Below are 25,728 nucleotides of genomic sequence, written 5' to 3' on the forward strand. Positions count from 1 at the left end.
AAAATTATCTTTTCTGCTTTTTCCACTTACCATCCCCAGAATATAAGTTCAATGACAACAAGAATTTTCTTGTTTTGCTCACAGCTATATTTCCAGGGTCTAAAATAGTATCTAGAACACAGCAAATGCACAACTGTTTCTGTTCTTTTAATAATCAGGTCAGAGAGGCTAATATGCCAAGTTTTAAAAATATACAGCAATATCCACAAGTTAGATAAATGGGTCTACAGTTATTGAAGTAAATTTAAAAACAAGAAAGTATACTAAGTCAGCAATTAACAAGCTTGCAGTATGCAAGTAGTAAACTGCAAACTATGCCCAAACTTTCAGTAAAATGAAGGTCACATATCTCTCTCTTTAGTTCTATAACTAAATTTAATAACTAACTATAGCTTTCCCCCCTCCTTTCAGAAATATTCTGAAGTTTCTGTCTAAAGATTAAAAGATATGTTTAAACATATACTTATCTATACTGATGATTGTAGAAAGTAATTATTCTGAGTTAATTGAAATTCTGAAAAATGGCTAATTATGTATTTAATGATTAAAAGAGTGGCTATGCATATATTTGCTTTTGTTAAATATTGATTTAAGGATTCCTAATGTGTTTTTACAACATGTAATTTTGTGAGCAAATTGTGTACAGCTAAAAACATTTGGTATCATAATAATCTGATTTCCTTACAAATACAGAGCACAAGTCCACGGTAAACATTTAAACAACTTAGAGTAAATACATTCTAGACATGTCATTTATTATTAAAGGCTCCAGAGTCATAACTGCTTAATTACAATATATCTGGACTGTTCTTGTATTACCTAACTACACTAAGGTATTGTTAGTAGTATAACAACTTTACACTAATTTCAAAATCTAAAGGCACCCAAAAGAACATACATATTCTTAAAAAATATTAACTGAACTACCAAAAGCAGTAAAACTCAAAGGAAAAAAAGGTCTCCATTCATTTACTCAACATGTATCTAATGAGGATCTAATATATAGGTATTAAGTGCAGTGCTCCCTTTCTATTCACCTAAGTTAATATTAATTCCAGATTAGATTCCTGTACTATCACTTATTAAGGTCTTGTGCAGTTAGTCCATTAAGTTTCTCTGTTTTTCAGCTTTCTTTTAAATATAAAATGAAGGTAACACTTTCCCTTATCCAGTATCTAGCTAGCTAGTACTATATCACCTACTGGTCTCTAAAATATATTTGACAATCACATATTGACTTACTTCTTTTACTAAAGCCTTAATATTATTTAAATATTTTATTTAACTTTTTATGAATTCCCATATAGATAAATTTCTTCAAAGCAAAAATTGTAATATATTTTGTATAATCCTCTATTATCAGCTATTATTATTATTATATGTTAAGTACCTGGGAAGAAGGGCAGGGAAAACTAAGCTTTTCTAAATGTACACTTTGTACTTTTGTATAACAAGCCAACCAAAATAGGCAAAAGTGATGTGATTATAATGTGTTTTAGGTTAAACTATCAAAAACCCAACACTTTTGCTTAGCTTGATCTAGTAGTTGAAAGTGAAAAGTATGAAACCAAGCTTATTCCAATTCCTCTTATTTACTGGATACCTACTGCATGACAAGGCTGTGTAAGCACTTTGCACACATGATTAACAATCCTTACAATCATCCTGGAATACAGTAAAATAAGACTTTACTTTCAGAGAAAAGATTATATATAAATAGTATGTAAAATATTTTTGCAGAGGGAGCAGTTGCCATTTATGAGATTTTTTTTTTAACCAAAGATTTTATTTATTTATTCATGAGAGACACAGAGAGAGAGAGGCAGAGACACAGGCAGAGGGAGAAGCAGGCTCCATGCAGGGAGCCCGATGTGGGACTCGATCCCAGGACCCCAGGATCACGACCTGAGCCGAAGGTAGATGCTCAACCATTGGGCCACCCCAGGCGCCCCTGAGATCTTTTTTTAAAAGACAAACTTGAACAATGGGGTACCTGCATGACTCAGCTGGTTAAGAGTCTGACTCGATTTTGGCTCAGGTCATGATCTCAGGGTCCTGGGATATAGCCCCACATCTGGGTTTAGTGGTGAGTCTGCTTGAGGATTCTTTCTCTGTCTCCCTCTGTCTGCCCTCCTCTTCATAAATGCACACATACTCACTCTTTAAAGAAATAATTTTTTTTTAAAAAAAGGATAAATTTGAACAAGCTTGTTTATAATCGTTTCTTCCAAAAACTAAAAAGCCAGATTGGAAAAAAAAAAAAAAACAAAAAACCCACAATCAAAACAAGAAAGAAATCAGGAAAAATGGATGATCTTATAAGAGAAGAAAAATATTACTCAAAAAAACCTATAAATAGGGGCACCTAGGTGGCTCAATGGTTGATCATCTGCCTTTGGCTCAGGTCGTGATCCCAGGGTCCTGGAATCCCACATTGGCCTCCCTGTGGGGAGTCTGCTTTTCCCTCTGCCTATGACTCTGCTTCTATCTCTCATGAATAAATAAAATATTTTTTAAAAACTGTAAATAAAAAGTCCAAAGGGATTTAGACCAATTATCCAAAATAACAAGAGAATTTAAAGATAATCAGTCACAGGTCTATGCATAAATATTAGCTGTATTTCTATATACACCATCAAGTTAGAAAGCATAATTTAAAAAACATTTAGCACCTCTACCAAACACACACACCCCATAAAACTGTAAAGTACTTAACACCAGATAAATAAAATAGATGAATAAAATAACTGTAATCATTACATACAGTCATTTGTTGCTGCATAACAAATTCCCCCACAATTGAAGGGACTAAAACCATTTGATTTTGCTAATGATTGTGTAGTTCATGTACTAAAGACATCCTCACTTGGGGTCTCCCATGTGGTTGAGTCAGGCACCCATTGAGGCTACAGTCATCTGAAAGCTCACCTACACTAGATGTCTGAGATGACTCACTCATGTGGCTAGCACTTGAGGCTGCAAGTTCCTGAGATCTCAGTTGTGGCTGTGGCTATTTTCCACAAAGGGGTCTCAGAATAGTTGGACACTTCACATGATGGCAGAGTTCCCCCAGAACAAGCATGCTCAGAAAACTAGTGGAGGCTATCTGACCTTTCTGACTTGGCCTCAGAAATCAGGCAGTATTATTTCTGCCTCAACCCAGATTCAACAGGAAGGGAATCATGCTCTACCTGTTGGTGGGGAAGTAGTAAGGTCATACTGTAGAATACCAATTAGGATGGAAATATTTCGTGGTATCTTTAAAAATCTACCACAATCGGTATGCAGAATATTAAAAAAGACAAAAGTGCAAGAATATTCCATATTCATAGATAGGAAAACTGGACAATGTAAACATGTCGATTTTCTCTAAATACATGTATAAATCCAATACAATTCCCAACAAGACTATATGGACTTTGACAAGCAGATCTAAATTTCATATGGAAGAGTAAAGAGCCAAGTATAGCCAAAACACTCCTGGAAAGGAAGAATAAGATGGAAGCACTGTCCTACCAGATATCAAGCTTTATCATAAGGCTGTCTTAATTAAGATAGTGTGGAACTTGATGGAGAAATAGACAAACTGACTAGTGGAATAGAAAGACCAGAGATATGGAATTGTGATATGTAAATAGCACTGTAGAAATCAGTTAATAGTAAGAGACAACTGGTTTTCTGAATGGAATAAAGGAAATTGTATTTGTATGTACTTCATCTGAAATCTAATCAATTTCAGATGGACTAAAGACTTAACTGTTTAAAACAAAACATTTAAAACATTCAATAAAAAATATAGGAAAATATCTTCTTGATCTTAGGATAGGGAGCATTCCTTGAATATGACATCCAAAGCATGACCATAAAACAAAAGATTGACAAATTAGACTATGTTTAAATTAAAAACTCCTTTCAAAAAAAAAAACTCCTTTCAACAAAGATGCTATAATGAAAGTGAAAAGATAGGTTTTTTTCTTCTATATATTTTTTTATTGAAGTTCGATTTGCCAACATATAACACCCAGTGCTCATCCCGTCAAGTGCCCCCTTCAGTGCCCGTCACCCAGTCACCCCATCCCCCTTCCCACCCACCCCCCTTCCACTCACTACCCCTTGTTCATTTCCCAGAGTTAGGAGACTCATGTTTTGTCACCCTCTCTAATTTTTCCCACTCATTTTCCCTCCTTTCCCCCATAATCCCTTTCACTATTTCTTATATTCCCCGTATGAGTGAAAGCATATAATGATTATACTTCTCTGACTGACTTACTTCACTCAGCATAATACCCTCCAGTTCCATCCATGTTGAAGCAAATGGTGGGTATTCATTGTTTCTAATGGCTTAGTAATATTCCATTGTGTGTGTGTGTGTGTGTGTGTGTGTGTATACATATATACACACCACATCTTCTTTATCCGTTCATCTGTTGATGGCCATCAAGGCTCCTTCCACAGTTTGGCTATTGTGGACACTTGCTATAAACATTGGGATGCAGATGTCCCAGCTTTTCACTGTATCTGTATCTTTGGCGTAAATACCCAGTAGTGAATTGCTGGGTCATAGGGTGGCTCTATTTTTAACTCTTTGAGTAACTCTCCACACGGTTTTCCAGAGTGGCTATACCAGTTCACATTCCCACCAACAGTGCAAGAGGGTTGGTTCCCCTTTCTCCACATCCTCTCCAACATTAGTTATTTCCCGTCTTGTTAATTTTCACCATTCTCACTGGTGTGAGGTGGTATCTCATTGTGTTTTGATTTGTCTTTCCCTGATAGCAAGCAATGCAGACCATTTTCTCATGTGCTTGTTGGCCATATATATGTATGTCTTCTTTGATGAAATTTCTGTTCATGTTTTTTGCCCATTTCATGATTGGATTGTTTGTTTCTTAGATGTTGAGTTTACTAAGTTCTTTATAGATCTTGGATATTAGCCCTTTATTTTATTTTTTAAAAAGATTTTATTTATTTATTAGAGACAGAGAGAGAGAGAGAGAGAGAGAGAGAGGCAGAGAGAGAAGCAGGCTCCATGCAGGGAGCCTGATGTGGGACTCGATCCCAGTTCTCCAGGATCAGGCCCTGGGCTGAAAGTGGTGCTAAACCGCTAAGCCACTGGGGCTGCCCCTGATATTAGCCCTTTATAAGACAGTTCTTATTACATATCTCTAATAATAAATCTAGAAAACCTATTGTAACTGTTCACGAAACTGTTCAAAAAAAAGTTTTACACAAATTAGCAAAGACCTAGCCTACACACATAATTCAGGGAATATATGAATAAAACTAAGTAAACACCTAAAAACAGTTTCAATCCCTCCTAATAGTATACATAAATCTTTTGTGCCAGATGGAGATCAATAATGTAAATATATATATACTTTAATCAGTAAACAAACACTTTGACCATAAGCACTGTCTCAAGAAAATAAGTGATTTTTACTGACATATTGAACAGTGAAGAAGTAAGAAATCCTAGTTATAATAATCTCATTGACATTTACATGCTTAATAACATTCAATAAACAATCTTGCTGAACAACAGGTACTGTGGGATACACAAATAGCAAAGACACAATCCCTGATCTTCAGGTCTATAATCTAGTTAGCAAGCAGTAAAATACATATATGGAGAGGCAAGTCTAATTTCTATTAGACCTCAAGTCAATCTGTTTTTTTCTATCTCCAATATCTTTGTAATCTCTCCTGAACAATCTCTTGCATTCATTTCACTCTATCCTAATCTATTCACTATACCGCAGCTATAGAAGCCTTTTTGAAATGCAAGAAGACCAGAGATGCATTCTTTGGAGAAACAAACCATAGATTCAGAAACCAGGCGCAGGGCTAAAAGAGATTTATGTGAAAGCCTCTACTGAACAGCCTTCACTTAGTCTGCCTTTATAACTGAAAAATAAGTGTCCACTCACCCTAGGAGAATGAGGATTCTTCTTTAGAAAACTAAACCAGAATAAACCTCCTTCAAGGAAAATGCCATCATTTGCTGATTCTTGCAATTAAAGATGAAAAAAAAAAATAGAGCAAAAAGAAAACAGAGGAATCAATTATCAATAATTTAAACCTCCCACTGAGTGGCTCGGTTGGTTAAAAATCGGATTCTTGATTTCAGCTCAGGTCATGATCTCAGGGTCCTGGGATCAAGCCCCACATCAGGCTCCATATTCAGCAGTGGTCTGCTTATGGATTCTCTCTTCCCCTCCTGCCCCTCCCCTCGCTAGCACATGTGCAATCTCTCTAAAATAAATAACTACGTCTTTAATAACTAAATAAACAAATTTCCCGGAACTAGTAAAGTACTTAAGTTTTTAGATTGAAAGAGTCCAACACAAAGCATATCATCAAATTTGAGAACACCAGGATTAAACAGATTACAAAAGCTCCCAAAGAGAGAGAGAAAAAAAAAAGGATCTCATACAAAAACTGGGAAAGCAGACATCAGATTTATTAAGGGCAACACTAAACTAGAGAACTTTCAAATTTGAAAGAATTCCAACTAGAATTCTATACCTACTGATATTAGCAATCATGTATGAGGGGAGAAAAAAGGTATTTTTCAGATTCATAATAACTTAAATATTTACCTCCCAGGTTCCCTTATTTAGAGATCTACTAAAAGATGTACTCCAACAAAACAATGAAGTGAACCAAAAATAATTAAGGGCACGATATCCAGGAAAACAGGGACCCAACAAAGAAGAGTAGCTAAGGAAGTCCGAGAATAGCAGCTGTGCAAGAAGCCTAGAAAGCAAGTCCAGATTGGGATTGGGAAGAGGGCTCCAGGAAGGAGTCTTCAGGATAAAGAATGGATAGTACTATATTTGAGCATATGAAAATTATTACTGATAGCATGGAGCAGAGATGTGGAGCATTTAGAAAAAAATTAACTACAAATAAACAGAAAGCCAGGGGCATAACAATGTAATAGTCTTACCTGAACTGTACGCCCTGCATTGATATGTTCTTCATGCAACTTGTCCCAGATTCTGCACCTTTGATACTATATCAAAAAGACAAAATTACAGTTTTTTTTTAAATTACTAAACTTATTACTCCTAGTTACCACAAAAATCTCCACTCACCTAACCAAACTTAAATATACCAGATAAAAGTTATTGACTTAATAGTGACAATTAACTGTCCAATGACAAGTAGGAAATTTTAAAAAACATTACAGACAAAATTCTGGCAAATGGTAAAGGAAATAAAAATAATTTATTTTACTGAAAAAAGATGGTATACTTTGTCTTGCAAATTCTTTGGAGATGAAAAAAATAATGAGAATGTAAACAAATATGAAAAATTTAAAAATTCAGTATATCATGAGGTATTCTTACTATATATGAAGAAATTTAAGTTTGTCAATGAGAATGTCAAGTATTAAAAACTAAATCTGACTTTGAGAAAAAGTAACATTGATACTGTAGACTAGAAAGTACAAAAAATGAGAATGAACATCTAATATACATGTTTCAGTTTTACCAAAGCAATGTTTAGCTTTCAGAGTTTCAACCAAGAAACTTTATAAGCATGATAATGGAAAATTCATTTGACAGGAACTATAGCAAAATGTGGTAACATACAGAACAACACTTACACAGAATATAAACATCAACATCAAACATCACATATTATATATAAAAAAAAAATCAACCTAGAAATACTGTGAAAGGACAGATACATGAAAATGTGCCATACAGGGGCACCTGGGTAGCTCAGTTGGTTAAGCATCCAACTCTTGATTTCAGCCATGATATCAGGGTCATTGGATCAAGCCCCACATCAGGCTCCACACTGAGAGTGAAGTCTGCTTAAGACTCTCTCCTTCTCCCTCTGCCCTTCCCCCCAAAAATAAATCAAATCTTTTCAAAAAAAATTTTTTTCTTATTTTTAAAATCTCTTTGAAAGAAATTCTGGGGCCCCTGGGTGGCTCAGTGGTTGAGTATCTGCCTTTGGCTTAGGTCATGATCCTGGGATTGAGTCCCCCATCAGGCTCCCCACAGGGAGCCTGCTTCTCCCTTATCTATGTCTCTCTCTCTGTCTCTCATGAATAAATAAATAAAATCTAAAAGAAAAAAAAAAAGAAAGAAAACTCTGTTGAGGGGCACCTGAGTAACTCAGTTGGTTCAGCCTCTGCCTTTGGCTCAGGTCATGATCCCGAGGTCCTGGGATTGAGCCCCATGTCAGGCTCTCTGCTCAGCAAGAAGCCTGCTTCTCTTTCTCTGTCTGCCTGTTCCACCACCACCTCCAAATCGTGCCCTCTCTCTCTCTATCTCTCTCAAATAAATAAAAAAACTAACAACAATGTATTGTTGGGCTAATAACATACATAAAAGCAAATTATATGACAATAATACTATAAAGACCTTGAGAGAGAAAATGGAAATATATTGTATATTTTTATAAGGTTATACAGCTTATGCATAAATGTATGTTACACTTCATGTGTAAGAACCTTATAATCATATGTGTGTATATATATATATATACATACATATATATACATATATATATATATATACACCAATGAGACTGATTAGATTTGATTTTGTATCATATAGTTTTGTGCTTCATACCTAAGCTGAACAGTCCATGCCACTCATTTTCATACTTAATTATATATCACCTATTATTCTCAGAATTTCATAATTTATTTCCTTAACTGAACTGTATACTTCTTGAGGATTAGAAATCTAACTTTTTATAAGCTTTTCAGTGCTAACAATAAAAGAAACACCAAACACTAACACTTAGGAAAAGCTAACATACATTTATTACTTGTAATTAATGACTTCTCATTATGCCTGGAAGATTGAACACAAGCATTTATCCCTGCTCTTTTCTAAAACCCAACTAAAATGGCAATAAAGAATTTTAAAAGGTATACATTCATAAGACTCATGAAAATACAACAGTAGATATCAGCTGACAATAAATTTTAACAAAATTTTAGAAGCTGGAAAGATTACAGACATGTTGCAACTGACTTAGATCTGAGAAAGCTGCACCATGAGGCTGCAGAAGGGGTGAGTGGCGTGGGAGAGGCAGTGAGTAACAAGCCAACAGGCACACCACCACTCCTGAAAGACTCAAGTAACCAGAACTACCAGCTACTCAGGAGGATGTGTAGGGTGGGGCAGAAGGACTGGTTTAAAGTTTAGGTAAAAAAGAGGTAGTCTACCAAACGCTCTATCTCTGTAGGCCTGAGCAACTACACTGCCCCGACCAACACAGAAGACCACATTCCAGAAGAGTATCTGGTGGTTCCCCATTAAAACAGACCTTTTACTGCTCACCCCTGCAGGTAACAAGACCCCACCTACCTCCTGCTACACACACAAATACCTTCCAATTAGCACTCTTAAATATCAACAGCTAGCCAAGGAATGCCCATAATACTGCAGGCTGACCCAAAGAAGAAAAGGAGGGAAAAAGGGGAGTGCGGGGGCAGAGAGAAAGAAATAAATTTGAAAGGGAAGAAAGAATAAAGACAGGGAAAAGAGACAAAGAAGTAGATAAAAACTTTAAAAATAATAATAAAACCACCAGAGAGATGCTATGATACTGCATCCATGAAACAAGAACAGGAGGATTCTCTTTAAGAGAAAAAAAAAAAGAGAGAGAGAAAAGAACAGAAAGAAAAAAGAACAAAAATATGATCTCCATTATTTTATCTTAGCTGGAATGTGGATGTAATAGCTGAAGTTGGAGCTGCTATTTACATGCAAGATAGAAACAAGTTGAGGATCAGAGAGCAAGATAAAAAGAGCCTGGGTCTTTAATGACTGCTGAGCTGCCACTGCAGCCCGGGAGTGCCTCTGTAACTATGAGAGATTAAAAATAAAAGCAAAAACAAAAAAAGTCTATCTGATTTAATACACTATTTTGGGGTTTTCTGCGACTTGTACTGTAGCGATATACTAACACAGTACATGCAACCAGTAGGTTTTCTCCTAACCCTACAATAACAGAGAAAATTATGCTCCAAGCATATGATCTTGTTTCTATTAACTACGCTTAAGCCTATCTTCCGTTAGCCCAGAAAACTGAATGCTAACACTTCAAATTTCAGCATTGCATTCTAATCAAGTCTATCATGTATAATAAAATGTAATGCTGAAGGACCTATGGAATACAGTTCCAGGTGTCCATAGCACACTACTCTCATTGTTTTCAGATGTTGCAGAATCACTCCCCTAAGGCTTACCTTCAATTTCCCTTCAGCATGACTTTCTTCTTTTAAATTCACATTGGATGACTGACGGCTAACATAATAAATATTTTATCTTTCTACACCCTTCCCTCAGGAAGAATATGGCTTTTTTTTAAAAGTGAGGCACTGTCAAACACCTGGAGTCCAAACCTAAGTTCTTAACTCTTTTGTCCACAGTGAACACAGCAACTTTTAAATATGCTTACATTACCACAAACTACTAAAATATGCTATTCAATCTTATATACATAAAAAGTCACTTTCATGGTAAAACTAGAAATCCTAGACAAAGTATAACAACCAAGAATATGGAATAAAACATAGATCAACATGAGCATGTTAGCTTCAGATATCATCTATATTGTAAATTATAATTATTCTGACATTGTCTAAAAATTTCACATTAAGTAAAAATTTCACAAAATGCTCAAAGAAAATGTTATGGCAGTGAAAGATCAACATAACTGGAATAATTTTCTTATGGCACAACTAATCAAATCAATAATAAATCCTTTCCTACTCCACCTGCCTGGTTCCCAGGGTTCTGACTTTTCCACTGATGACTGACCAGGTGGTACATGTGGCTATGATCTGAAGGTATGACTGCAGGCACTTTCATACAGAAGAAGTATAAGAAAAAGGAAATCTAAGACATGCTGAACCTCAAAGGTAATATAAGGCAATAAAGGAAAGAAATGGTCTTAATAGATTGTAGTCCACCTATGTCTGGCTTTCAGAATCAATTCAACTGCCAAATTCTAGTCTTCTTTGTAACTGAGCGCTTTGATACGAGCTCAGTCTTTAAAACACACCTTATCAATCTACCACCCAGATATGATCAACCAAGTAAACAACTCAATTTCTGTATCATTATAGTGCTAAAAGAACAAGCCCTCCTCATTAATAATCAAAGCACAGAGCCCTGTAATTTGTTTCTGCTCATGACAAGAATAACCGGTTTAACAGAAAACTCCTCCACCCTAAAAAGTCACAGTACTTATTGTTTACAAATAAAGAAAAACTTAAGAGATGACAAAATAGCAATCTTAAATTCTAGATAGCTTCATATTTGCATTAAAATTTTCATCTTAATACTCTTGGCACTTATTTTCTGTACTTTAAAAAAAAAGATTTTATTTATTTGAGAGACAGCAAGAGAGCACACAGGCAGCAGGGAGGGATAGAGGGAGAAGCAGACTCCCTGCCAAGCAGGGAGCCCAATGCGGGGCTCAATCCTAGGACCCTGAGATCATGACCTGAGCCAAATGCAGATGCTTAACCAACTAAACCACCCAGGTGCCCTATTTTCTATATATTTTTTAAAAGACTTAAATATTAGGAAGACAGATGGTATGTTCCGGGGAAAAAGAAGCTGACATTCTTAGTTGTATATCACCTCACTCAAGTGAGGGTGATAAATACTGTTTATACTAAAGGCTTAATGAGCATTTCCACCCCACCCCCACCACAAAAAAATAATGGAAGGTCATACAGCTTAAAATTTATACTGGGGGAAGTCTCTCTGAAGGAGCAAATCCCACTGACCTGTCCTACAGCAAATAAAAAATATAATCTGCCGCATCAATGCTCAGTACCCAGTAAACCTGATGTTCCCGTGAATGCCGCACCTGTTCCACCAAATGCTGGGATTCCAGGTTCTATGCAACCTTCACCATGGTCCATAAGACTAGCTCTTCCCTCTACCTGTTTTCTAAATGGACCCCTAGGTGGTTATTTCCCAATTTGGGGCTTTCCTCAAAGGGAAGAAGTCAATTTGGGAAATTCCCTCATATCGCATGATGATTTATCTTTTTACTCCAAGTGCACCTGAAGAAGACAGGAGTTACTGATGAACACCAAAGTTCAAAAGCCTTGCCATGGGGTGAATGAAATTAAGGCAGGTCTCTTTGCCAAAGTTCACTGCCTTCACATTATGGTGCATTATCAAACAATCTGTATGCTAATTATTAACTGCCTAATATGTCAGTATGTACAATCTAAAAGATATAGTTTCTATTCTTATATCCCTCCCTAAAAAAAGGAATAATATGAGGTGTATTTGTAAAATAAAACCCAGATGAAAAGAATGAATGTTGCTAAATTAATAGGAGATGGATGTTTTAGCAAAGCCTCTTACTTAATATTCTAAGTTTAGCTGAAATACATAAGTATAAATCAGAATTTGTAACTGTTTCTTTTTTTTTTTTTTAATTTTATTTATTTATTTATGTATGATAGTCACAGAGAGAGAGAGAGGCAGAGACACAGGCAGAGGGAGAAGCAGGCTCCATGCACCAGAAGCCCGATGTGGGATTCGATCCCGGGTCTCCAGGATCGCGCCCTGGGCCAAAGGCAGGCGCCAAACCGCTGCGCCACCCAGGGATCCCTTGTAACTGTTTCTTGTGGTAGAAAATGAAAAAAACTCACCTTCTCAATATTTATCTGGTGTTTTCTTAGCCTCTCCAAGTCTGTTGGTATTACTATCTTAATGAATTTCTGGATAGCTGGTTCAAGACGGCGTAATTTCACTTTTTCTTCATCTTCAGACATCCTAAAAAAATGTTGGGTCACTTCTACTGGCAGCAACTGTCTTCTATACTCAGATAGAAAAACCTAAGGGAAATATTTAAGAATGTTTTTAATCAGTTGCTGTTATTTTTAAAAACCAACAATTAGGTAATTTTATAACTTATTCTAAATATATATATATATTTCAACTTAATTCTGGACTTGAATGACTTAAGAAACATTTTGAAACCTTCTTTCTACAGATGTATACACAATCTAAAAAGTTTAAAAAAATAAAAAATAAAATGTTTAGAAAACATGAAAAAGAGGATAAAATAAAATCAATCACCTCCTCACCTGTAGCTAACTATTCTTTCCATTCTGATGTATGTCTTTCCAGGTTTTTCTCAAAATAAGAATGTATACACTTAAATACCTTTTTAAAATTTTTAAATGATGAGTTTACTGTCCAGGTTTTCATTTCCCAATGTATCTTGGACAATGACTAATCTTTTTTAAAAAGACAGCAAATAGCAAAATAAGAAAACATTTCATTCTTAACATTTCTGCTTGTGTAAATTCCATTTCTAACCTCATAGTGTAATACTTCATAATTATATACTTCAAATATAACATCATATGCAACTCTTCTCACTGACATCCTTTAAACTGCCTCTTCCCTTTCTTACAAAGTGATTATTTGCATCGTCAACAACCAATACAAATAACCAGTGACAGAGCTGGAATAAGAACTCAGGGTTCCTGGGAGTGCAATCAAATGCACTTTCAAATTCACCAACAGTTTTCTAGCAGTGTTCCAGAATGTCCAAGGCTATGCCTCTGGGGCCAGGAGAGGTGAGGGTGGAAAGTAGCAAGCAAGCAGTCTCCAGGACCCCATGCCTGCTTCAGTTGGAGAAAATTTACTTCTATCTATTTCATAAATTTGAACTTGTTAGATTTTACATCATTAAGGGCTTCACTGCCTAACTAAGCTTCAAAACCACTATTATGCAACCTTGCTTTCACGCCATCTCGTTAGCCCACAACCTCTCCTATATTTAAACAATTTTTTTGACTATGTCAATCCAATAGGTTATGGTGTCTTAAACCAGGATCCATTCAGAGGTTTGCAAATATACTTTTTGGAGTCCCTGAATCTTTATGAGTAATTGTGAATGTATTCTTGAGTTATTTCAGAGGACAGTCCATTGCTTTTATGATATGAAAAATAGAAAAGAGATCACTGCAGAACCATGAGGAACTGTAACTCTAACTAATGTTTCTTTCTTTCAATTGAAAATCTTTAAGTGTTGGTTATACATATCTCATCAACTTAGTAACTTGGTCTTTATGTTTAAGCTTGAAAGCAAAAAAGGGTAATCTCCACACACCAAAAATAAAAAGAGTTCAACAGCTACACTATTGAGTAGGAACTGGATACACATGGAGAAGTTCATTGCCAAGAGTCCACAAACCCAGCAAAACAGGAAAATTCATAGCTAATGGACTAGAGATAAAAATCTAAAAAGAAAATTAAAATAGGTAAGTTAAAAACATTCAAAGATATAAAGGAAGGAATAGAATCCTTTTAAAAATTAGATAGTACTATGAAATAGTAGCAGGCTAATCTGAAAAATCGAGTACAAATTAGAGAAAAACCTCAAAAATAGGTTAAACAATAAACTGTAACTGAAGGGAGAATTATTGATTGGAAGATATCAGTCAGAACACAGAGGAATAAAGAGATAGAAAACATAAAAGATAAAGTGGGAAGCTCAATAACAAATAGGAGTCCCAAAAGGGAAGAATAAAGAAAGTGGTGAAAAGGCATTATTCAAAGTGAACATGCTGAGAATTAAGATGCAAGACCTCAAACTGAAAATGCACATAAGCCTCAAGTAGCATAAATTAAAAAAAAAAAAAATTACCGACACATGGAAGCAAAACTGCAGAATGTGAAGGGCAAACAAAAAAAAATCTTTAAAAAAGAAAACCAAAGATAAACTAAAGCAACAAAAGCAGCAAACTTCTCATCAAAGATATCAAAAGACAGGAATATCCTCGAAGTGCTGAGGGAGTTGGTATATGCCCCAGTAAATTACTATTCAGAAGTGAACGCAAAATAATTTTTAGACATACAGAGTTCAAAACCAAGGCCCCTCATTAAAAGAACTACTAAAAGGCACACTTTAGCAAAATCTAAAGGAGATGAATGCCAAGGAGCTATGAATATAATATAATATACTGTTACTGGGTGGATAAATGAATGAAAGAAAGGATTTATTTTGAATATTCTGATTAAGTATAATAAAAATCTTTACATGTAAATTATTATTTTTCTATAATACATTTTTATAGCAGCATAGTGGTATTTTACATAGACGCTCCATAATTTAACTAATCTATTGTTGACTGCTTAGGTTGTCCCCAATTTTCCACTATTATAAACTACGCTAAAGTGTAATTTTTTTTTTAAATTTTTATTTATTTATTTATTTATGATAGCCACAGAGGGAGAGAGAGAGAGAGGCGCAGAGACATAGGCAGAGGGAGAAGCAGGCTCCATGCACCGGGAGCCTGATGTGGGATTCGATCCTGGGTCTCCAGGATCGCGCCCTGGGCCAAAGGCAGGCGCCAAACCGCTGCGCCACCCAGGGATCCCTAAAGTGTAATTTTTATATATAAATCCATATAACCATCTATGATGTTTCTTCAAAATAAATAATTAGAAATTGAATAGGTACACACATTTTTATGGCTTTTGAGACCAAGTGTCCCAAAAGGTTGTACCTGTTTACATTCCTGTTTACATTCACTAGCAACATATCAAAATATCCAAATATCCATATTCCCACCAATACATAGTACTATATTCTCCTTAAACTTTCAAAAATGGTGTCTCATTGTTTTATTTTGCATTCCTTAAATTACTGGTGGCATTGATTTATTAGCCATTTGCTTTCTTCTTACGAATTGCCTGCTGGTGCTGTATCTATTTTACTACAGGGGATGTCTTTTTCTTATTATATTCAACATATAATAGACTCATAAATTACCGATTGCCTCACAATGTTCCCAGTTTATCACATTGCTTGTATTTTTTTCTGTCATGCAGATTATATACTATATGAAGACACCTTTTTATCCACCACCATTCTTTTTTTTTTTTTTAACAATACTGGTTCTCAAAAGTTGCTGATGGAACTAAAATATTTCTTCACATGTCCCTTCTTCACTATTACTAATCCCATCACTCTAACAGTGCAATGCACAGCACCTTACAAGTGTCTTAATTGGCCTCCCTTTAAACTCTTTCCCCTCTCCAATTGTTCCTCACAGATTACCACCAATTAATATTCCTAGAACACCAATTGCAACGTTCTCCTCTGAACAAAAACTTCCAAGAATTCCCTATTCCTATTCCCTATTATTTGAACAAGAAAATACAATGTTCAATCTAAGTATTATCACCCAATTTCTACTTTGGGCTTTGCTATGATGCTCCCTCTGTTTAGATGCCCTTTTATATCCCATCTGCCTCTAAAATTTATGTATCATTTTATATACAACTCTAATGATTCTCCTTTCTCCTCCACTAATCAGTTTATAGTATATGTAACAAACCCCGATTATTGGATGTTTGACTTGACACTGTTTCCTTATGCTACGATGACAGATTTTTTCCAGTTCCAGAAGTGATATTTCTAGGTCAGAGTTACACATGATTCTGCTCTTCAGCTTTCTATCCAAGGAAAACCAACCGCCTCATAAAGACCACTATCAGGGAAGACATTCCACCCCAGGAATCTCCCAACATACATTTCCAATTCTTGTTCTCCTTTTGGCCGGTATTTTTTTTCTCTTCTCCATCATTTCCATTTTTTATAAATTACAACAAAATGTCTACAGAAACTAAAATGAGAACATATTGTTCAAATAATTGCTTAAGTCATGATGTTACTGGGATACCTGGGTGGCTCAGCGGTTTGGTGCCTGCCTTCAGCCCAGAGCGTGATCCTGGAGACCCAGGATCAAGTCCCACATCGGGCTCCCTGCATGGAGCCTGCTTCTCTGTCTCTCTCTCTCTCTCTCTTTCTGTATCTCTCATGAATAAATAAATCACATCTTTAAAAAAAGTCATGATGTTACTGAAAGGGAAAGTTGTCCAGCAGTGGCTCCAATCATAAAATAGCAGAAATATAGTTTGTAAGTTGTTAAAGTATAATCCAACATTCAAGACATAGTTTTAAAATAAAATTGAACAAGTAAATATATTTCACCATTTCTCGATTTTTCAAAAAACTGGAACATACTTCTGATAATTAAATGACAAAAATAAAAAATACATTTACATTAACTTCACAACTGTGTAAAATATGCTTATGAAAAAGACAAAACATAGAAAAATGCCTAATTTTCCAAACTTTTGTAGAGTTGATTTCTTTGTAACATTTTTTTAAGTGTAATGAAATATTTGGGGTGATAGTTGTTTTATATCATGACAGTGGTGGTAGATACACAATTATATGCATTTGTCAAAACTCATGGAATTGCACATTACAAAGAATGAATTTTTGAAAATTAAAAAACAAAAAAATGTGGAGGAATACAAAATGGAACACAAACCATAAGAAAGGAAACTATATTATCAATGAATAGCATAACCGCACTGAAAGTAGAGGAAGAAAATAACCTAAGTAACTCTGGAAAACACTATTCTAACTGGATACTACAAGGTTAAAGACCATAAGAACTATATACGATTCTACTATGTTCTAATTAGAAAATTTATTTTTTATAGGATTATGTGTTAGAAATCCTGAAAATCCTTTATGTGTATACCAGGACTGAACAAATAAGAGAATATTTTGTAGAGCATGAAAGTCATATTTCTGTCAAAGAAAGAAGTAACAATTAAGAGGCATGAGTAGAATGAACCCTGTGGTTTAGGTTTACAAATGGAGCTCTCAGAAAGAATTTTTGTTTTTTTAAAAATATATATACTCAGATGTGAGTACATATACACACTTAAATACAAAAACAAATCTTTGTGTATCCATGGAATATGTGGATATATATGTATATAGCTAAGAAACATATATTTACAAATAAACATAACAAACGATATAAATAAAATATAATACTTAATATTTCATAATTACATAAGTAATAAATAGAATGATATATTTTATTTATATATAAAGGAAAAATACTTATAAAAATAAAATATATATTTACATATATTCCTAGCTGTTTTCTGCGAAGAACCACAAACAATAATATTCTAGTAGCAACGAGCACACCAAGTGCCCTGACCTTGGTGTTTAAATACCACTGTCCAAAAGAGGAAATCACGGATCCTTGGAGAAGTGGGTGATCCAGGACTGGGGCAGAGAAAACGCAAGATAAACGTGGAACATCTTATGGTGCCAGAAAGTAAGGAAGTTCTCAAAGAGTGATGGAAGCCTGTCAAAAGGAAGCAACCTGAAAAAACTCCCAAGGGCCAAGGCTGGAACAACTTGAGACATGAATAAATAACAAAAATAACCAAAAAGTAAAATAAATGAGTTCATACTTACATAAAAAAATAACTGACTAAACAAATGGAAAGGAGCAAGTCTTCCTTACAGAACTCCAATTAATAAAAGAAGGAATGGGGACGCATGGGTGGCTCAGCGGTTGAGTGCCTGCCTTTGGCTCAGGGTGTGATCCCGGGATCTGGGATCGAGTCCCACATCAGGCTCCCTGCCTGGAGCCTGCTTCTCCCTCTGCCTGTGTCTCTGCTTCTCTCTCTCTCTCTCTGTGTCTCTTGTTAATAAATAAATAAAATCTTAAATAAAAAAATAAAAGAAGGAATGAGGGGAAACAAAAAATCACCATTAGAACATAATAGTAATCATCGCTGAAGGCAAGATCCACCAATGGATGGTAAAATCAGCAACTGAAAGTTTGAGGAGAAACAACATATTTGCATAGTTTAGAAACTCAAGATATCCATTCATTTCAAGGGGAAAGCAGTAAATTGACATTACAGAATCCTGGCAGACACCACGTCAACCAAGTGATCAACAGTAATACCAAAAGCAGTGTGTCATAACATGAACCATTCGTGGGATGGACTGAGAAGGGTACATCCACTTCTGTGGTATCAACAGAAATGCGTAACTTTAAAAATGCATAACTTTAATTGTAAGAAAATGCCAGACAAGGGGCAGCCCGGGTGGCTCAGCGGTTTAGCGCTGCCTTCAGCCCAGGGCCTGATCCTAGAGACCCGGGGGGTCGAGTCCCACGTTGGGCTCCTTGCATGGAGCCTGCTTCTCCCTCTGCCTCTCTCTCTCTCTGTGTGTGTGTGTGTGTATGTCTCATGAATAAGTAAATAAAATCTTTAAAAAAAAAAAAAAAGAAAGAAAATACCAGACAAAACATAACTGAGGGACACTCTGCTAAATAATTGACCAGGATTCTTCAAAAGTGTTAAGGTTAGGAAAGACTCTTAAGACTAAAGAGCCATGCCAATTAAATGCAATGTGGGATGTTATACTGGATGCTGAAATAGGGGTGGGGGAAAAAAGGACATTAGTATAAAAAAGTCAGGAAATCTGAGAAAAAGGTAGCAATTTGGTCACTAGAATTGTACCAACGAGGGGCGCCTGGGTGGCTCAGAGTCTGCCTTTGACTCAGGTTGTCGTCCTGGTGTCCTGGGATCAAATCCGGCGGGAGCCTTGCTATTTCCCTCTGCCTGTCTGTGTGTCTCTCATGAATAAATAAAATCTTAAAAAAAAAAAATCGTACCAATGATACTTTATAATTTTTTATGATTGTACTTATGGTTATATAAGGTGTTAACCTTAAAGGGGGCTGCAGAGACCTTTGTTACTTTTGCCACTTCTCTGTAACTGGAAAATCATTTCAAAAATAAATTTCACCGGAAACGGGTCACTTAGAAGACCTGCACTGACAACCGCGGGGCCTGGGGGGCAGGTGCTCTACCAACGACCCTTTTCGGGGCTTGCGACTACTATCATCACTTGGGTACCATGACTACTCCAGTTTCCCGTGAGGAAAAAGTACTGGGGCGGGGGGGGGGGTTACTACATGATTTAGACTCTTTAATGTATAAGTTAAAAAGCCCCATTTCTCAGAAAAAGTCCCCAAGTGCCAGAGACCTTCGGCCTCCCCCAAAGCGACGAGCGGCCGCCTCCCAGCGCAGGGATCCCACATGGGCCCCAGGCAGGCCTCGCCGAGCTCCTGACCCGGGGACTCTGGAAGGCAAGGTCACGGCCCCTGCTGCTCCCTGGGTCTCCCGCCTGAGCCCTCCCAGGCCGGGCTTATCGAGGGGGCAGCTGCGGGAGCTTCCAGAAGCACCGACCTCCGGCTCCGGCTCGGGCTCCGGGTCCTCCGCCCCTCGCGGGCCCCCGAGCCCCACGGCGCCCCCCCCCCACCGCCCCAACCAGAGAACGGATGCGCGGGCGGCCTGGGACCACGCCCCCGGGCGACCCGGGCGACCCCGACGCCCCCGGGCCCAGCCTGCGCCGCGGGCACGGCAGCTGCAGGGAACTTTCGCACCCCGCGACCCCGGGAGGCCGCCTCCCCACACCGGCTTCGCAAAGAGCTTCCAGAAACGAAACCGGCGCTTCGGGAAGCCCGGAGGAGCCTCCCAGGCGCTGGCACGCGGGACCTGAGGCCGGGCTTCCCCAGGGGGCGCCTCTGCGGCGCGCGGGCTCAGCGCCCAGCCCTCAAAGCCCGTCCGGGCCTGACGCCCCCGAGGCGGCCTCCCGCAAACCCCTTACCTCCCGCCGGGGCGCTCGAGGCCTCTGGGTGTGCACGGCGCAAGCGCGGGCGCGACGGGGCGGGGCGTCGCCAGGGGGCGGGGCGTCGCGATGGGCGGGGCGGTCCGGGCCACGCCCCCTCCCGGCCCCCAGGAGCCCTGCCGGGTGGGGCCGCCAACGCCGTGACGGCTGCCGGCCGCGGGGAGGATTTCAGAAAGTGGGCTTGGCGTCTGTTTGCGGGGTTGCAGCCCTGGAGCCAGGAGGAGGGAGACCTACAATCACCTCTTAGGTCTGCTTGTTGTCTTTTCAGTAGGACGTAATTCACACACGCATAGCTTTCTACATTTTTGCAAAGTTTGCTGTCTGTTTTCCTGTTTATTTTTTTTATTTTTTAAGATTTTATTTATTTATTCATGAGAGACACAGAGACAAAAGGAGGCAGAGACACAGGCAGAGGGGGAAGCAGGCTCCATGCAGGGAGCCTGACGTGGGGATCGATCCCGGGTCTCCAGGATCAGGCCCTGGGCTGAAGGCGGTGCTAAACCACTGAGCCACCCGGGCTGCCCCGTTTTCCTGTTTAAACAGGAATTTTATGGGCAGGCTGGCCGTGCATTCTGAGCTTTTTACACATGCAGAAAACTGAAGCTCCGAAAGGTTGTGCCTTCTCTCATTTACCCCCCCCCCCCAAAAAAAAAAAAAAAAAAAAGAAAACCTCCTGAGATGGACAGGACGCAAGTCTTAACAACTGGTAACAGGTGCAGAAATTGAAGCTCAGATGAGTTGTGATTTTCCTTCCATCAAAGCCGGGGGAGACCATGCTACTGTCCTTATCCCAATTTTATAGATCATGACGCTGAGGTTAAACAAAGAGTTTTAAGTGACTCACTCAGTTCAGCTACTTAGTGACAGAGCTGGGAACTCCACTGGGTTTCCTAATTTCCCTCGCAAGCTCTTCCAGTTACCAGCTGCTACCAATGACCAAGCAGATGGCTGGCTTTGAAGCTCTGTCCGGGTCCCATGACCTAACTTCCAGACCCAGCCTTTCTTATGTGTTTGTGAATGTTCAGATGACCTGTCTAGAATGTGTCCCCTGACAATATTATCCTCAGACGGTCATCAGGATGTTCAGGCCACAGCTCAGGAAACTCAGGTCTTAAGGTCTCCCAAGTGAGTGGGAGAAGAGGTGGAGATTATAGACAAAAGAAAATTAGAGGCCTGTTAGAAAGCCTTGATAGGCAATTTCTAACCTAAAGAAAAACAAAACAAATCTAAGCAACTTGGAGATTCTTTGTGGGTGTAATGAAGGTTGTTGTTTGTTTTATTCTGGAAATAAAAGGATTTGGAATTTTTGATTTTAATAAGAGAAATATTAAAGTATTAGGCCATGCCATGGGAAAATGTTTTTCATGCAAGGGTCACTTAAGCAAATCTTTTGAAATGAAGGTCATTCAAAATAAGTTCTAAAAACCTGCCTCAACCACTGTAGGGAGACGTGGCACTCAAGGACTCTAAATTTGAACCTAGCCTTCTGGACTGTTATATGTATGTTTGCTATAACTGAGGTGTGTCAAGGTAGCAGGATAAGGCTTTTTAATCTAAGAGCTTGTTAGCTTGATTTATAATCTCTAAATATTTAAACATACAGTGTGTGGAACTCTTTGTGTTCATGCCTGGGAGCCCTGAAGTTGTCAGGGCAGGCCTACTGCTACTAGCCAACATTTTCCCCAAGTTCTAACTGACACAGGAAAGAAAAACAAAATAAAACAGTAAATATATATACATTTATATGAAAGAAAAAGGTTAAAAAAATCTTTTGAGATATTAGAATTGCTTACTTGGAACATCCACAGGAATGAACTGAATTGAAACAAAGCTTAATAAGGTAGCTAGAGAAATAGCTTTCCTAAATTTCCAATTTTAAAATGTAGCAGGAGAAAAGACCACATTCAAAAATAGTAGAATCCAGTTTGTGTTTATAAGGAATTACAGGACCTATTTGAAGAATTAAGAATAATACCTATATGGGGTGAGGGCAGAGGGAAGGATTATAAAGGGGCATGTGGAAACTTTGGGGTGATAGATATATTCATTATCTTTATTATGGTACTAGTTGCTTGGGTTTATACATATATCAAATTGTACATATTACCAAATTGTACATTTATTTTTAATACATTTTTTACAAGATTTATTTGAAAGAAAGAGTGCTCACACAAGCAGGGGAGGAACAGAGGGAGAGGGAGAGAATCTCAGGACTCCCTGCTGAGTGTGGAGCTCAATCTCATGACCCTGAGATCAAAACCTGAGCTGAAACCAAGAGTTGGTCACTTAACCAACTGAGTCACCCAGGAGCCCCTAAATTATACACTTTAAATCAGAGTATATGTGTTGATTGAATCAGTCATATCTGAATAAAGCTGTTTCTTGAGAAAACATATCTATTATTATTTTCTTAGAACCTAGCACAGTTCTTGGAACATGAAAACATTTTGAAAACTAAGAAAATAATATACACTCACTATATGAATTAAGAATTTTTTTTTTTTTAGTATCACCGAGCAAGTATGTGGAGAACCTGACAATCAAATTTAGATTTGGCACAGTAATATACACTTCTGAGGTTAGCGTCCCAGCCCAGTCCTTCTTTGGGAACTGACTCTCCCGCCAGGTCCACATGCCTCAGGTATGAGCCTCTGGCAGCCATTTTGTACAAACCTGAACCCATGCACCTGACCACAGAGAAATGGTCCAGGAGCAGACACCTGACTCAAGCTGGGACAATAAGATACCTTCCCCAGGAATTTGGGATTGGGGCTAGGATTACAGCCTCAGGCTCACTGGTTTCTTGAAAGGAGAAGGTGCTTACAGCAGAGCGCTTAGTGGCTTTTTTTCTCTCCATAGACTTCTATATCAGAGGAAGCCATGCTGCTCTTAGATTCCATTTGTAATTGTGGAGAGATGAGTATAGGTATGTCTCCTACTTCATGATGTTAAAAACGTTTTTTGTTTTGGTTTTTGGCTTGTTTTATTTTATTTTTTTTTTACCCCAGGTCATATTTGAAAGACATTTAAAGATTTTATTTATTTCAGAGAGAGAGAGAGAAAAAAAAATGAGCATGAGTGGAGGAGGGGCAGAGCGAGAGAAAGAAGCAGACTCCCCACTGAGCAGGGAGCCCAGCATAGGGCTTGATCCCAGGACCCTGGGATTGTGACCTGAGCCAAAGGCAGGTGCTTAATCAACCGAGCCACCCAGGAGGCCTTCAAAAAACATTTAAAAGCCACTACTCCCACCAGGTTCTTTCTTGAGCTATGAATTATTAAAATATCTGTTGCAATTCTGAATGCATTCTATTTTTTGGTGCATTCTGTCATTACAACCATCCTGAGAACTGAGATGAAGAAAGATTGAAAATACAGTGGTAATAATGGTTACCTTTGGGATGGCATTAACTGGGAGAGGGCATAAAGGAGCTTTCTAGGGTGCTGGAAATGTTTTATATATTGACATGGTGTGATTACATACGTGAAAATTCATCAAGCCGTACACCTAAGATCTATGTACTTTATGTAAGTTATCCCACAATAAAAAAGGAAAGTAAATAAAGAGCTAGCAATTCTTGTTTTAAAACAAACAAAGCCTCTTAGTAAACAAGGAAATAGATACTTCCTTAATATTATTTCTATTACCTCTCTCTGAGATAGAGGTGAATTAGCAACAGTAATCCCTACCCTTGTTAAAGCCCTTTATTCCCTTTGAAAATAAAATAAAAAACCATGAAAGAGATAGGGAAGGGAGGTGAAAATACTTAGATATAGGAAAAAGAAATAGAGTTTGGAAAACATTTAAATCCCTGGTTCCACCAATTGACTTTAGTACTTAAATGTCTACTTTCTGCTTACTGTCCCCTCCCACCACACACACACACACACACACACACACACACACACACACCTGTCATCAGCCTGTCATGTATATTACCATTATAGAGATCTTGTATCAAACCAAAAGGAGTAAACTCTGTGGGCATACAGTAACGCTGTTAATCCTCTACTCATCACCCATCCACCATTTAGGAATTTGATAATCATTTTACATGTAGATATCTTCAATGCCCAGACATCTACCTAGAAACTCTCCTACCCACCCCATTTTTTGTTCTTTTAATTACTTTAATTATCTTCAAAACTTGGTGTGCCCAAGAATTATTGCATAAGGTAGTATTTATAAAACTTATCATGCTTGATGGACCTTATAGGCAATTTAAACAATTTCAAGGGTAATCTTGACTCTAATTTTGCTTTATTCACTGACTTTAATTCCTATAGCCACACCTCTCACTATCCAACTCACCCTCCAAATATGCAAGTTTCTATTTGTAATGAAATGTAAATGAATCATATTAAATGTCATTTAAACTTCAGCAATTTGCAAGGTACCTTGGATTTTATAGTACCTTAGTTACTATTATCATGAATGTCAGTTAATATCACATGGTAGATGAAGGACCTGAGTGGCTCAATAAGTGTCTAGCTCTTGATTTCAGCTCGGGTCAACAATCTCAGGGTAATGAAGCTGAGCCCCACATTGGCTCTGCACTGGAGGTAGAGGCTGCTTAAGATTCTCTCTTTCTGGCCCCCCCTCGGGGTGGGTCCTGTCTTTAACCCTCTAGTGGGTCCCGGTGGAGGAATGCGGGACTCTAAGTGCCCCTGGAGACCGGGACGACGGGATGATGGATGAGTCTAATAAAGAACAAGCTTTAGACAACCAAACAGTTGGAAAGACATCATCATAAACAGTCTATACTAGATCACAGCTGATAATATGGACAAGATAAAAAAGTGTAGCAAAAATGAAAAGATAAAACAAAGGCATCTTACATAATAATATAGAGGAAGATACTATCTAACTATAAACTCTCTATAAAGTATATGGATGAAGATCCCACCCCAGGCTCAGAATTGAGGAAAAAAACAAACAACTGTATTCTCAAAGGCATGGCTCCATTTTTTTGCCCATTTGATGCCCCAAACCCCTCATAAAGAAGTTCAAGCAATTGTACAGGAAAGTCCACATGAAGAAAAAAGTTCCTAACGGGTAAAACACCACATGGAGAGAGGCCACATGAAGCCCACAGTCTACATCTTAATTCCATACATCTGAGGCAAACTTTCATGGACCTTGTGACCCAGATCAGTCTACTGCTGAATACAACTGCTTGAGTG

The 25,728-nt window shown here is 37.8% G+C and overlaps 1 protein-coding gene across 1 annotated transcript in view; it reads right to left on the reverse strand.

Annotated features, from left to right (window-relative positions):
* Positions 1–20,570, reverse strand: part of STX17 (syntaxin 17) — a 66,418-nt gene extending 45,848 nt beyond the window's left edge. Inside the window, exons 1-3 of the mRNA XM_055302431.1 lie at positions 20,527–20,570; positions 12,656–12,841; positions 6,950–7,015 (exon numbers count right to left, since the gene is read on the reverse strand). Coding sequence (XP_055158406.1) covers positions 6,950–7,015; positions 12,656–12,778 — 189 coding nt within the window. The 5' untranslated portion in view covers positions 12,779–12,841; positions 20,527–20,570. The remainder of the gene's footprint in view (positions 1–6,949; positions 7,016–12,655; positions 12,842–20,526) is intronic.
* Between the last annotated feature and the right edge of the window lie 5,158 nt (positions 20,571–25,728).

The sequence above is a fragment of the Nyctereutes procyonoides genome, unplaced genomic scaffold (genome assembly GCF_905146905.1).
Source record: "Nyctereutes procyonoides isolate TBG_1078 unplaced genomic scaffold, NYPRO_anot_genome, whole genome shotgun sequence".
NCBI lineage: Eukaryota > Metazoa > Chordata > Mammalia > Carnivora > Canidae > Nyctereutes > Nyctereutes procyonoides.